General features: G+C 41.0%; 1 protein-coding gene across 1 annotated transcript; it reads left to right on the top strand.

The window, feature by feature from the left end:
• The first annotated feature begins 2,361 nt into the window (after positions 1-2,361).
• Positions 2,362-14,793, top strand: CUNH3orf49 (chromosome unknown C3orf49 homolog). The gene is made up of 6 exons (XM_045902184.2): positions 2,362-2,874; positions 6,956-7,278; positions 10,223-10,347; positions 13,573-13,686; positions 14,183-14,347; positions 14,752-14,793. Exons 1-6 carry the CDS (start codon positions 2,750-2,752, stop codon positions 14,791-14,793), a joined length of 894 nt encoding a protein of 297 aa, XP_045758140.2. The 5' UTR covers positions 2,362-2,749.
• The last annotated feature ends 61 nt before the right edge of the window (positions 14,794-14,854 follow it).

The raw sequence follows: 14,854 nt of genomic DNA, 5'->3' as shown, positions 1-14,854 counted from the left end.
AGGAACGGGGAGTTATTGTTCCATGGGTTCGGAGTTTCTGTGTTGCAAGATGAAAAGTTTCTGGAGACGGTGGCGATTTTGCACAGCAATGTGAATATGCGTAACGCCCCTGAGCTGTACCCTTAAAACCAGTTAAGATGGTGAATTTTATATTATGTATATTTTCCCACAATTAAATTTTTGTCCAAATGCTTTTTAAAAAACGCTTAACACCTCTCCATTGCTCTGAGGATCAAGACCAAAATTCTCACTTTGTTCTGTGGGATCGGCAGGTTTGGCCCTATGTTTGCTGCAGCCGCTCTACCTCATATATTTTCAAAGACATCAGGCTTGGGCGCCTGGGTGGCTCAGATGGTTAAGCGTCTGCCTTCGGCTCAGGTCCTGATCCCAGGGTGTTGGGATCGAGCCCCGCATCGGGCTCTTGGCTCAGCAGGGAGCCTGCTTCTCCTTCTGCCTCTGCCTCTCTCCCTGCTCATGCTTTCTCTCTCTCTCTCTCTGTATCTCTGTGTCTCAAATGAATAAATAAAATCTTAAAAAAAAAAAAAAGACATCAGGCTTCTTCCTCCTCAGGTGCCTGCTGATTCATCTACCTGGGACGGTCAGATCTTCACACGACTCTGTTTCCTTGTTCAGTTCTAAGGCTCAGTGACTCATTAGCTGCCTGCCGTCCCCGACTCCTCATCTCATGTGGAGGCTCACACCCCTACCCCCCCTTTTCTATCGTCCTCATAGCACTTACCACCAGCTGAAGTTAGTTGATTTGGTTTCTTATCTGTTGCTGGCCTCACCCGCGGCACTGTCCGTTATATTAGTTCAGAGATTCTGGGTGTGTTGTTTCCCAGTATCCCAGGCATCTAGAATAGCACCAGCACCCGTCGGCATTCAAGTAATTGTCAGATAGCTGAATGAATAAAGCGTTCTTGGGAGGCAGTGGTTACTATTCTATTTTACAGATGAGAAAATGGAGGTCCAGGGAGGTTTTGTCACCTGCTCAAGGACCCACATCCTGTAAGGGACAGAGCTAGAATAAAAAAATAATAATAAAATAAATTTTAAAAAAAACAGATTTGGCTCAAATTGGTTGTCTGTGCCCTAGCTCTTCTTCTCTATTCCACTTGCTAGCTCCGTCATCTGCTCCAGGACGCCTTGGAGAAACTGTGCCATTTGTCACAGAAGCCAAAGCAGCAAATGGTTCTGCCTGTTATGCGTGCGCGCACACACGCACACACATGGACGCTCATGGACATGTACAAACACCAGACACATACTTACACAGATAAAAATCAGCTCTCTTTTCCTAATGTAGAATAATCTCATTCATCCAGATATTTAACAAAATACAACCGAATTAAGACAACTATTCCAGCGATCAATTGAAACAAAAAGGCTCATGGTTAAAGAAAATGCTCATTCATTTATTTGTTCATTCAAGCCCCTGTTATTTATTGTGCTCTGGGAATGCCAACAGCTGAGGAAAAACAGACCGTGTAGAACCACAAGCCCTTTTGGCTAAAGCACATCGCGTATGCTGCATTTCATTGTTTCTCAAAGGACCACCTGCACCCAGTCTCCAATGGTTTGGGTATTAGTAACCCTAGTTTACAGATGAGAAAACAAGCACAGATAGGGTAAACAAATTGTCAGGGGGGCTAGAACAAGAACCCTCTTAATCCCTCAATGTAATAAACTTAATTCTTGACCACTTTTAAGCTCTTTGTCACGGTGCTGGAACATACAAGACCCTCACTACTCCAGGTGTGGTCTGTGGACCAGCATCATCAGCATCACCTGGGAGTTTATTAGAAATGCAAATTCTTGGATCCCACGCCAGACCTCCTATGTCAAAATCAGCATTTTAATAGAATCCTCAGGTAGTCATGTGCACATGAAAGTTTGAGAAGTATGCTTCACATCACTGATGAGTACAAACACAAAAAGCAGGGTAATCCTAGTATCTCTCCCACAATTTTCTAGAATTTTCTTTCTTAGTATGCAGTTACTTCTGTCTGAAAACCTCAAAACGCCCTTGAGCGTGATGGGAATAAATCCTAGTGTCTGCTGCCACCTTGTGGTGAGAAGTATTTGCAGGCAGAATTTGCTCTTCGGGAAATGGGGAAATGTTCGAAGGGAAGCACGGACCAGGCACTCAACTTTTTCAGCCATGAGAGACCGCTATAAAATTCTGTGATATAATAAAATAGCCTTGGGATGTACTATAAGATGGCCAAATAACAACTGGGCTTTTTAATATGTGTCCCCTGGGGCCGAGAGAGTATTTATCAGCTCTAGCTGAGAGATGTAAAAAAAAGCTGGGATCATTGGTATTCTTCCGGGTCTTTCCTCTTTGGTATTCAAACATGCACATCTGAATGTGATAATCAATTGGTGTGTGATTATTTTATTACCAACCCAAAAGGTAGTGATTAGAAAATCAGGTTACCTTTTCTGCACTGGCCTTGCCCAGGAATCTAGAACACGTGTTCCACGAATTGAACTGGAATTTCCCACCATTCTGTCAAATGCATCATTCCCAACCTCTGTGAAGTTGGTAAACAGGGCCAGTCCCACAAATGATGTCTCTCACACCTTCAAGGGAATAAGAAAGCGATTCCAAAAATTTCCTACGTACTTTCCCCAAAACAGCCCAGAAGTTAAAAGTGCCTCTGGCCCTCAATGATTTGTTTTTGTAGTTTGGGAGCTCAAGAGCTGAAGAAATCCAAAGCAGCTGCTACAGGTGGACTTGACAGCGATGGACCAGCCTCAGCTGTATCTTCCAGAGTCTTCTAAGGGTGCCTGTGGAAGAGTTGGTCAGTACCGAAGACTCCAGCAACACAGAAAGAAAAATGGCCCTTTCAAAAGGAAGGGGATTGAAAGGTAGGCCGATGGGATTTGTTTTCTTTTCTGTTGAGTGAGATTCTTTGGATTTTGCATTAAACAATATTCATTGTGATGATTAGAAAAGGGAGCATCTCTTTTTCAGCATTGCCTTTAGAAATGAACACTCTGAATGGATTGGGGGGCGGGGGAGGCACCGCATTTCTACATAGGTCAGGAAGCCTAATGCCACAATGGACGCCTGATTTTATGAGTGTAATCGTAATGGGGAAAGCCTTTCCTTTCCACCTGAATTTGAGTTTTAATGTGGCATGTGAGGCAAAAATAAGCACAGTCTCAGAATTTTAGATATCACGTGTCCCGTGCAAGTACTATGATTTTGAAAATTCAATAGTATATTCTTTGAGATGAGTCCATTATCAATGCTTTCTGTTCTCTTGCCCAGCAATATGCACTGAAATATGTACTAATTGTTATTTCACGCTGTGCATGCTCTTTAATGTAATTTTTTTTTTAAAGATTTTATTTATTTATGTGACAGAGAGAGACACAGCGAGAGAGGAAACACAAGCAGGGGGAGTGGGAGAGGGAGAAGCAGGCTCCCTGCAGAGCAGGGAGCCCGATGCGGGACTTGATCCCAGGACCGTGGGATCATGACCTGAGCTGAAGACAGTCGCTTAACCAACTGAGCCACCCAGGTGCCCCTCTTTAATGTAATGTTAAAACTGTCTTATACCTGGTATTTCCTGTCAAAGGAAAAACCATAAAGACAGGCAATGAAATACTCTAAACATGGGGCGCCTGGGTGGCTCAGAGGGTTAAGCGTCTGCCTTCGGCTCAGGTCATGATCCCAGGGTCCTGGGATTGAGCCCCATGTCTGGCTCCTGGCTCGGTGGGGAACCTGCTTCTCCCTCTCCCTCTGTCTCCCCCTGCTCATGCTCTCTCTCTCTGTATCTCTCTGTCTCAAATGAATAAATAAAATCTTTAAAAAAAAAAATACTCCAAACATAATACATTTTAATTTGGAAAATCAACAAGATGATTTATTTTCCAATTTCTTTTGGCTTCTTTCTTACCAGGTTCATGAGCAATAGCTCAGACACGTAGAAATGAGGTATTTTGATGAGGCCTGAATCCTCCAACACCAAACTTCTGAACTTCCACGGACAAAATGAAATATTGCAGAGATTTCCACTTTCAATAATAAAAAGAGTTTAAAGGGGGAAGCAATTCTACAAAGTACATCCATTACCAATCAAGATATTTGAAAACTTAAGAAGGGAAGGGTTCTTTTCAAAACAGAAATTGCAACAGTTCTATTCCAAGGCCCTGGAGCAAAATCACCTTAGTTATGTTTTAATAGATTGGGAATGAGGGTGGAGGGGATGCAGTGGGAGATACATTCTAGAGATTCAGAATACTTAGAGCTGGGCTTTTAACCTGAGGGATTACGTGGATGGCCTTTGGGGTTCTTGAGCCTCCTGAAGTTGTATTTTCATTGTTTTGGGGGGGGGGTGTGTGTGTGTGTGTGTATGTGTATTTATGGTAGTAGAAATTGATGGCTTTATTAAATGATTCTCACAGGGCTCTAGTGAAGATTAATCCTAGCCCATAAATGGTCTTTGGGCAAATTATAAAATGGCACTCCTGGGGCGCTTGGGTGGCTCAGTCGTTAAGCGTCTGCCTTCGGCTCAGGTCATGATCCCAGGGTCCTGGGATTGAGCCCCGCATCGGGCTCCCTGCTCAGCAGGAAGCCAGCTTCTCCCTCTCCCCCTCCCCCTGCTTGTGTTCCCTCTCTTGCGGTCTCTCTCTCTGTCAAATAAATAAAATCTTTAAAAAAAAATTAAAAAAAGAAAAAGAAAATGGCACTCCATCCTCAAGACACTTTACTGCCATCTGCCAGAAAGTTATAGTTAACTTGGAGCCTATGATGACTAAATGGAATAGCACCCCTAGTGTTTCTGTGTGTGTGTAACTGGTGGACAGCCTATGTTCAGTCCCGAAAGGGATAGCTGGCTAGCCTACAGGCTCCCCCCGCCCTTCTTTTGACCTCCTGCTTGAGTTCCCTCCTTGCCTTTTACTTTTTTCCTTCACTCATCTGATCCACATATTAATTAAAGCTATTATTTATTAGGTTCTAAGCCCATGAATTATTTCTTTTTTATGCCCACATTTCTGAAAACAGTATACCCATTTTCAAATGAGAAAACCTAAGCTTAAAGAGGTTAAATAACATGCCCAAGATCACACAGCTAGGAAGTGTGGTGCTGGGTTGAACAAGACCATTGAACTCCAGTGCCTGGGCTCTTCTGAACTACTTCCCATGTATAATTACAGAAAAGTTGAATGATTTAGCTCCAGTTTAGAACAGTATTTTCTTGGAGGATGGTCTATGTGCTGCTGGTATTACTTGAGATATTTTAGGTAGTATATGAAGAATATTTTTTAATAGTTATGAGTTTATTTTAATCTGTCTTAGAAATACATGTTACATTTACTGCAAACATAATATAACATAACATAATAGAAAACCTGGGATTTCATCCAGAGAAATGAAGATCTATGTTCCTACAAATACCTGTACACAAATGTTTATGTGTGTGTTCATATTAGCCCCAAACTGGAAACAATCCAAATGTCTTTCAGTGAGTAAATGATTAGACAGTGTGGTAATCAGTATCATGGAATATTACTCTGCAACAAAAAAGAAAAATTGATACATACGATAATCTGGATTAATTTCCAGAGAGTCATGCTGCGTGAAAAAAAAAAGTAAATCCCAGAAAGTTATATACTATATGATTCCATTTAGATAACATTTTTGAAAGGACAAAATTATACAAATGAAGGACAGCTTAAGGAGGTGATGGGGTGAGTGGGTGCAGCCATAACCCATGAAGGATCCTGGTGGTGATGGAAATGTTCTGTATCTTGAAAGTATCAATATTGTGATAAATTACACTTTTGCACAAGGTTACCATTGGAGGAAACTGGGCAAATCTCCCTGTATTATTTCTTACAGCTGCCTGTGAAACTACAATTACCTCAAAATAAAAGGTTTAATTTTTTAAACCCCTGGGATTTTTTTGGATATTATTGCTCTGGATGACACTAAAAACAATAGCTAATTGAGGAAGAATATTAGCTAAATAATGGTATCATGGTATAGATGATGTTTCTTCTAGAATGGTGAGTAACACAGACACTGGGATCAGATCACCTGTACCAAGTTATTTAATCTTTCAAGGATTTAATCTCTTCATTTGTAAAACAGAGATGACAGGACGAGGGGTAAATTACATAAAACACAAGGAAGAACTTAGAAGAGTGCTTAGTGCATAGAACGCTATTAAGAAATATTATCTGTATTTTTTTTTTAGATGTTTGTTTAGAGAGTGTGAGTGGGGGGAGGGGCAGAGGGAGAGGGAGAGAGAGAATCTCAAGCAGACTCCCTGCTGAGTGTGGAGCCTGACACGGGGCTCCATCCCATGACCCTGAGATCATGACCTGAGCCGAAATCAAGAGTCAGATGCTCAACCAACTGAGCCACCCAGACGCCCTCGTTATCTGTTTGTATTACTAAAATAGGCCCAAATGATGAAGATAGTGTATGACTATTTGGAATCTTAGAAATAAGAGTTTAGAGTTATTCTCTCTAAATGAGTGTTTTATGTACATGCATCATTTATGGGGCCTTGGAGACTACAGACCTTATTAACTACCCTAGCCATCGCTCATCTTTCATCACTGTAGACCGGAAGCTACCAAACCCAGTAAAAACTACATCCAACCATCATTGAAAGGAGGTTACCAATTTGTCAATATGTGTTCTAACAGTCAGAGACCTGGATTAAAATCTGCATTCTATGCTCTCTGTGCTTCAGTTTAGTCATTAGTGAAGTGAAGATGATAGCGTAACCTACCTCTTATGGAGCTATGAGGATAAAATGAAGTAGTGGTCAGAACACGCATAACTACTGATTTGGTTCTTGGTGTTCATTTTTATTTTTTTGGAATTGGATCATGTGTTCGCAATTCAAGTTTGGATTTTGATGATTTAAATTTCTTGTTTTTGACTTTTCAATTTCCTTAAACACAAATTCTTTTTTATATTGTTTAGGTGGCATAGAGCTGTGTCCACCAACTTGGTAAAACAAAACGTATTGGTCCCCAAAGATGAATCGTCTGCTGACAGTGACAAGGAATTTCATGAAAGCCAGCAAAACCAAAAAAAAACTGTGATGAAGAAAATGAAGACTGTTTTGGGAAGGATGCTGTCCTACAAATGGAGAAGCAAGTCGGCAAGTGTCAGCAGAGGGGCCTCCACTTACCATAAGGAAACCTTCCTTTCCAACCCGCAGAGCTTTCTTCCTAGAATTGTCAAGGAGCTTCCAGCCCCCAGGTTATTTGCCAAACCAAGAACGAGAAAGCTGTCACAGAATGGTAATCAAAGGCAATTTGCGGTTAAGTGTCAAGGCCAAGAGGAATAGTGAAGTTAAGATGGCTTTCCTTGCTACCCCAAAGTGTGGCTTCTCCTGGGAGCTTGTCTGAAATGCAGAATCTCAGGCCCCGCCTGGGTCTACTGAGTCAGAATCTGCATTGTAGAAAGAGCCCCAGGTGACTTGCCTGTACATACATTTTGGAAAGCTCTGAATTGCATTGTCTTTGAGGTCCCTCCCAGTGCAATTGGTGGCCTAACTGTTCTAAAGTCACTTTTTATTTAAATATGCATATACAGGCATATATATATATATATATATATATACACATTAAAAAATTAAAATAAGGTGGGCTTTTTCTTTTATTTTGTTTCTGGAAAAAGTAGTAATACAGCCCTTCAAATAGCTATTTCCAACAGTGGAGAGTGTAGGGAGAATTCTATGAATAAAATTTATGATTGGCAAGTCAGAACAGACATTTTATTTTATTGTATCTACTTCCTATGTACCTTGTGGAAGAATCAGGGTTTGAAATTTTAACTTGAAGTCTTTTTTGCAATGTAGTAATGCGGTTGCAGGGCGGGGCGGGGAGGGTCCTATGAGTTATGGACTAACAATACCACTAATATTCACATTCTTCTCTGTAGCTTTTCTAAGTTAATAGACTTGATTTTTTTTAGAGCAGTTTTAAGTTTACTAGAAAAACTGAATGGAAGATACAGAGATTAACTTTCCATATACCCTCTCTCCTTACCCCACCCACCCCTATTAACATCTTGCCCTAATATGACAAACCCATCATGTTATGTCCTATATCCACCATTACAGTGTCATACAGGACAAATTCACTCCCTAAATATCCTGTGTAGCTTCTTAATGTCCTTTATAGAAGAGCATCCGGAAACCTATATGGCCCTTCCAGTACATGTAGGGAATCCACACACGATCCCACATTTCACACAAAGATAAGGCTGCGTACCTGATGAGTACTTTTTCCTCATCTGTGTGCATTGGCTTATTTTCATCTTAGTTGGAATAACCAATCTCTATACCAAGATTTCTTCGGAAAATCTGTCTTTCAGGACACAGCTCTAACACTATTACACTCTCAGACGTGGCCCAATGATAGTGGCTCTTCCCTGTTACCCTCGCAACATTTTTAACAAATATTTGCTAAATACGTATTATGTGTTTGCCAAACTATTAGGGATAGAGTAGCAGATAGAGCAGACGTGGTCCCTGCCCTCACAAAGTCCTAGCATAGAGGGGCGTCCCAACGTTAGGCAGATAATTACATCTGACATGAAGCCTTGTGGAAACCCATCACAGGTGCTCTAACTTTAGGGGAAGGGGCTCCAGAGAGGCCTCCCCAAGGAAGGGACAACTCAGTTGAGATTTGAAGGACAACTGGAGTCAGACAAAGAAAGAGTGGGAAGAGTTTTCCAGGAGGAAGGGAGAGCATATTCACATCGCAATATAAAGAGAACACAGGGTATAATAAGGAAATGAAAGCAATTCAGCCAGGGAAAGGCTGGTGAATAAGGTGGTCAGGATGTTGTAAGTCACATTAACAATTTTTAACTTTCTCCTAAGAATTTTTAATTTTTTGCTAAGAAAGCATCACATACTTTCAAGCTGAGGATTTATATAATCTGATTTGCATTTTTGAAAGATAGCTCAGGCTGCAGAGCAGAGACTGGTTGGGAGGAGGGCCATTGCGGATGCAGGAAGAACAATAAGAAGCTCCTACACTCATTCAGGCAAGGAAAGATAGTAGCTTAGTTAGTTGCAGCAGTCGGGATGGGGAGGTAAAGGGAGAAGCATTCATAGGTAGAAGTTGTAAGATTTGGGGAAGAGCTGGATAGTAGAGGGCAGGGAGAGGGAAGAGTCCCTGGGTTGAGCACCTGCTCTGAGGACAGAGCCCCCATTCACTGATTAGGAGCCACCACTTCTAGCAAAGTCCTTATCAATGGACCCCAAGCAAGACAAGATGGTTGTATGTGTGAGCACAGCAGGGAGGCACTGAAACAAGAGTCAATGCTCCTGTCAATCCTTTGACAATGTGAAATAAAAGCCTCGTTTCCTGCCCACTTTTTTTTTAATGAAAAGGAGAATAACCTCAAATTTAATGCCTTCTGCAGGCAATAACATGGTTTTGTTTTTACCATATTAATTTTAATGCTTATTTATGACACTGGTTTTTGATTTATGCTGATGTCTTAAAGTTACCTTTATAAAAGCATTTATAGTGTTAAGACTTGAACTGATAGAAAGAAAAATATTAAGGAAGCCGGGGTTCACATGGCCCCTGGAAAATGAGAAAAACGACGAATGTGGTAATGTGATGGCAGAGCCTTGAGCCACATGGCTGGAGAATGAGTCACTTTAAACATTCCTTCAATCAATAACAAGTACTCAAGGGATCATCTTACACAACAGAAGGTTACTTTTTCTAATTCCACAATAGTTAAAGGAAAAAGTAACAAAGGGCAAAACTGAAGTCTCAAAGAGATGTAACCACCTTTGCCAGAACAGGTTGGTGACCACTGAGGTCCTGACCACAAGAAAAGGCAAATGTGTGCAGGAACAAGTATAAGATTAGAAAAAGCAAACCCATTTTTTATCTTTAACCCCAAGGAAAAAAGCTACTGAGGTAGCATGGGATGTGGTCTTTTCTGAATACTGTCTAATGAGAAAGTTTATCGTTGTGGGGCACCTGGGTGGCTCCGTCCATTAAGCGTCTGCCTTTGGCTCAGGTCATGATCCCAGGGTCCTGGGATCCAGCCCTGCTCAGCGGGGAACCTGCTTCTCCCTGTCCCTCTGCCCCTCCCCCCATGCTCTCTATCTCCCTCAAATAAATAAATAAGATCTTAAAAAAAAAAAAAAGAAAAGAAAAAGCTTATCATTGAGATCCTTACAGGTTCTCTCCCCCCTCCCTTCTCTCTAAGCGACTGTACAACTTGATGTTGTAGAAGCAGAAACAGAGGCGATAACCCAAGGAAATACACTGCTTCGGGCCAGGAGAACCACCAAGCGGTTATCTGTGACGTCCCTTCCTTCAGGACTGCAAAAGGTACAACGCTAAAACAAACTCGCCTCTAAAGACTTATATACAAGTTGAGGTTTAGGGGTATAGTAAAGGCCAAGTTCTCATAATAAAGCCTTCATGTCTGCTGCTTGCATCCTTCAGTCCAAGACTTGAGGACACAGCAAGCGGGCTTTCTGGGTCTGATTCCTCTACTTCTGAGCTCAGATGGTTCTACTTTTACTATGGTCGGGGCAACAGTGGAGTTCTGAGCTTTATACTGACTTTTCAACTATTCAACTATCAAGTTACAACTATATTAGCATCAGGTCAATCACGCATGCTGCTTGGAGAGAAATTCTAGACCAGCACTGCCTAGTAGAACTTTGAGGATGCAAGTATACCCTATCCAATATAGTAGCCATTAACCACATGTGACTTTTTTTTAAAAAGATTTATTTATTTATTTATTTGAGAGAGAGCACAAGTGGGAGGGGCAGAGGGAGAGGGGAAGAGAATCTCAAGCAGACTCTGTGCTGTGCACAAAGCCCCACGCAGGGCTCGATTTCATGACCCTAAGATCATGACATGAGCCAAAACCGAGAGTCAGATACTTAACTGACTGTGGCACCCAGGCACCCCAAATGTGACTTTTGAACCTGAAATGTGGCCAGTGCAATTAAAAAGTTGGATTTTTACTTCATTGTCACTGAAATTAAAAGATGGTCACATGTAAAGACAGTGTGGCAGTAGAAAATCCAAGAGCATCCAAACCAAAGCCTGTCCTTATCTGTGCATGTGTAAACTTCAGCCTAAATTGCCCAAACTATTTTTTTAAATCACCTGAACTTTTTCTATTTTTGAATACAACAAACAGCTCTGAAGCTGACTTTTTTCCAATTTTAAGTACTTTGGAAATATCAACTCAGATAAAAATTACAACAGTCCTATAAGGTAGGTAGCAATAAGGGTATCTGGCTGGCTCAGTCGGAAGAGCATGGGACTTTTGACCTTGGGTTTATGAATTTGAGCCCCACATTGGGGGGTAGAGATTATGTAAAAATAAAATATTTTTTAAAAAAGAAAAAAAAGGTAGCAATACTATCCTTATTTTAGGGATGGTACTGAGAGGTTAAATACTTTGCTTAGATAAGTGGGAGAGATAGGTTTCAGACCCAGGAAGATCTGGCTCTAGAGTCCTTACTCTTAATTACTTTGCTAAATACTAATTGTACTGTCCAAAATGGTAGCCACTAGGTATATGTGACTATTTAATTAAAATTAAAGTTCACTTCCTCAGTTGCACTAACTGCATTTTAAGTTGCTAGATAATGACATGTGGCTTGCAGCTGTTGTACTAGCAAGTAAGGAAAATTTCTGTTTTTGTAGAAAGTTCTATTGAACAGAGCTGCTCTAGAGTATCATTGTAAGAAGGCACCAGCATTAGTTTTGAATTTTGCCTTTCGTGTGCCAGGTTCACATTTGCTGTATTCCTATTACGTCCAGGGCGATTTCTAGGTTTGGGGGCTCTAAGGGTGATCCAATAGACATAGTTCTGTTCTGTGAAATTTACGATCCAGTAAGGGGGATAGATATTAAACCGCAGCTCTGCAGAGCATTGAGGTAAGGATAGCCTTTTGAATAAGTGGCACTGGGACAAGTAGATGTTCATATGGGAAAAAAGAAATTTGATCTCTATCTCACACCACATACAAAAATTCATTCCTATTGGGTTATAGATAAAGTACGGAAAAGGTAAAACCTTAAAGCTTGTGGAGGATGATAGAAATGACTTCAGTATAGAGAAATACTTCTTAGGACACAAATATCACTGACCATAAAAGGAAAAAATGGATACATCTGGTTACAGTAGGATTGCTGTTCAGCAAAAGACTTTAAACATTGTCAACTGGCTGCAAAAGGTCTTATTTAGGGGCGCCTGGGTGGCTCAGTCAGTTAAGCATCTACCTTCGGCTCAGGTTATGATCTCAGGGTCCTGGGATCGAGTCCTGCATCGGGCTCCTTGCTGAGCAGGGAGCCTGCTTCTTCCTCTGCCTGCCGCTCCCCCTGCTTTTGCTCACTCTCTCTCTGGCAAGTAAATAAATAAAATCTTTAAAAAGGGGGGGGGCGGGGTTTGTTTAGCTCTTGGAATGATCTCGGTCACATTTAAAAATGCGAATATTTGAAAAATATCTGGATTTTAAGCTTTCTTTTGAAAAATAGGGTTTGGAAACATTAGGCCCACAATTCCGTGCAGAGGCTGCCCCTTGGCAGGAGGCACATTCTCTCCAGTTTACCACCAGCCACAACGGGTCCTGTTTTACATGACCTTCCTGGACCATCCAGGCATTTGACTCTACAATAGTGGTATTCAACAAGCACAGAAATAACTTAGGAATTACCACATGCGCTAAGTGTTCAGTAGGAAAAAGTACTGGGTTTTATGGGAAAGAAAAACAAGGAGTCCAACTATATATAGATAGATGGATTGGGGAGGGTCCTGCAAGTGACAGGTGAGCCTGGGCAAGTTGGCAGGGCAGAGTGGTGGGTCAGCAGACTCGTTTGTAAACTCAGACACAGGGTAGGTCGTAGATGTGGTCCCACATCCCACGTTGTGCCGGTTTCACAATAGTCTCAATGCGAGTTACTAAGCACAAGGGGAAGGAAGAGTAAACCCAGTAAGACTAAAAAGGGCCTATTAGTCAGGAGCCATGACTTAGGAATGATTTCCAATAGCAACACTATTAAGACAGGTGCCTAGAAGAAGCAAGCCAGGGAAGCTAGGAAAAGTTATCAGGCTTGGGGCAAAAAGAACCCAGAGCCTTCTTTTTATGTTTGGAGACATGTCTGCCATGAAAATAAGGAAACCTGCAGAAAAGAGACCAAATTAACAACTAGATCCAGTGATAATGAGCTTTCTGGGGCACTGGTCCTCAGCAGCCCCACACTCTCACTGTGCTCAGTGACTGCAATTTCTTCTTTTTCCCCTTGTGAGTGACCTGCTTTTTTCCTGACACTGTATAACATTCTTTCAGAACCAGATGATCTCATTTCTCTGCACCCTATAGATCTCTTCAAAGAGAGCTCTGGGCACAAAGGAGATACATGGGGCGTGGAGAATAATATGACTATGCTCTCCAACCCAACGTTGTTATGTGGCAAATGTTCAGTTTATAAGAGAATGTCCCAAGGGTGAGAATTCTTATTTAAGCACTGTCACAGAAATATTGTTGGTACTTCGTAATCTGATGTGTTTTTGCATTTTTGTGATAGGTTCCATATTCATCAAAAAAGAGATCACACTTTCCAGCACTTAAAAAAAAGAAGCGTGGCATGAAAAACATCCTCCGAAAATCAGATTTGACAGTAGGAAAACTTCAAATGCAGGTGGTGGACAAAGGCTTTTACTTTGTGTTTCAGAAGCATTGCAGAGGGCTGAGTTTAACTGAATGCACAGCCCTGCTAGACAGCATGGTTGTGGGAGGAAATTAATGATTAGATTAGCACGAAGAAATAATGTTAGTAGGGGGCATCCTGAGAGTGACTAAAGGATTGCTAAGGGCATCTAGGATGATGCTGTGTGCCTAATAAATATTAAGTGAATTCAATTAAAATGAAGGCATGCACAAAGGCTTCTTTTGGGAAGAAATGAGATTGTCTTTACCACTGGCTGGTAAATGCATGTTTTCTTGCTCTGTTTGCCATGACTTGAATTAGAATAATACTTTGGGATTTGCAAAACGTCCACCAATTCCTGAAGTTGTCTCTCAGGAAAAAACCACCATCCCTTTGGTTTTGACAAGGGTCGGGCCTGGTTAGTACTTGGATGGGAGACAAGGCTTTCCAAAATATGGCTAGATTTCTTTGCATCTGTCTGTCATAGGTGGATGACCTCATAGAAACAGTGACAGATAAATCCATGAAGTTATTGGCCCAAAGACATGCTGAGCTTCAACAGTGTGAATTTCTAGGGGACGAAATTCTTCAGTCTTCGAAGCAGTTCCAGAGGATATCCAAGAGAACCATGAGGAAGTATAAATTGAAAAATGTATGTTTCCCATGTACCTGTTGCTGCTTCTGATTTAGTTCCTGACTGCCTAAGAGTTATTTTTATAGGAATTCTTATCTTTTGGTTCATAAACCTGAATACATCTCTCTAGTGAATTAATCAGTTGGGGAGATGGATATTTCTTAGAATATTCTGTCCAACAGTCCTTAAAAAAAAAATCCTTTTTTGAAAAAATGATTTTTAATTCTGAGTCAATGTTAGCAAATTTTTGCTTCATAATTCTTACTAATATTGGAAAACAGAAACATTTATCAGGGCATAGCAATTCTGCAGAGAAATTTCTCCCAGGATTTGCCAGATGAAATTAGAGGAATCATTTAAAGGTATTATGACACTTTTAATATGACTACTACTGAGTTAAATTTAAATTTCCATATTTAAAGATAAGAATTCTTATTAAAATTACAAAAACTAACATTGTGTAAGGTATGATTCATGTAAAATGTCATGTTTCCGAACTAAAATAAATGGATAAGGATGGAACCT

This window comes from Mirounga angustirostris, unplaced genomic scaffold (assembly GCF_029215605.1).
Source record: "Mirounga angustirostris isolate CCGP_5_RB_7025 unplaced genomic scaffold, mMirAng1.0.hap1 SCAF_1, whole genome shotgun sequence".
In the NCBI taxonomy this organism is placed as follows: Eukaryota; Metazoa; Chordata; class Mammalia; order Carnivora; family Phocidae; genus Mirounga; species Mirounga angustirostris.
This window is presented reverse-complemented; position numbering and strand designations above follow the sequence as displayed.

What these genes read in the sequence shown, in the direction of transcription:
- CUNH3orf49 (XM_045902184.2), top strand. Translation starts at nt 2,750, where the DNA reads ATGGACCAGCCTCAGCTGTATCTTCCAGAGTCTTCTAAGGGTGCCTGT. An exon ending in AAAAGGAAGGGGATTGAAAG is followed by an intron (nt 2,875 to 6,955) that starts GTAGGCCGATGG and finishes TATATTGTTTAG; the next exon opens with GTGGCATAGAGCTGTGTCCA. An exon ending in GGAAGTATAAATTGAAAAAT is followed by an intron (nt 14,348 to 14,751) that starts GTATGTTTCCCA and finishes CCATATTTAAAG; the next exon opens with ATAAGAATTCTTATTAAAAT.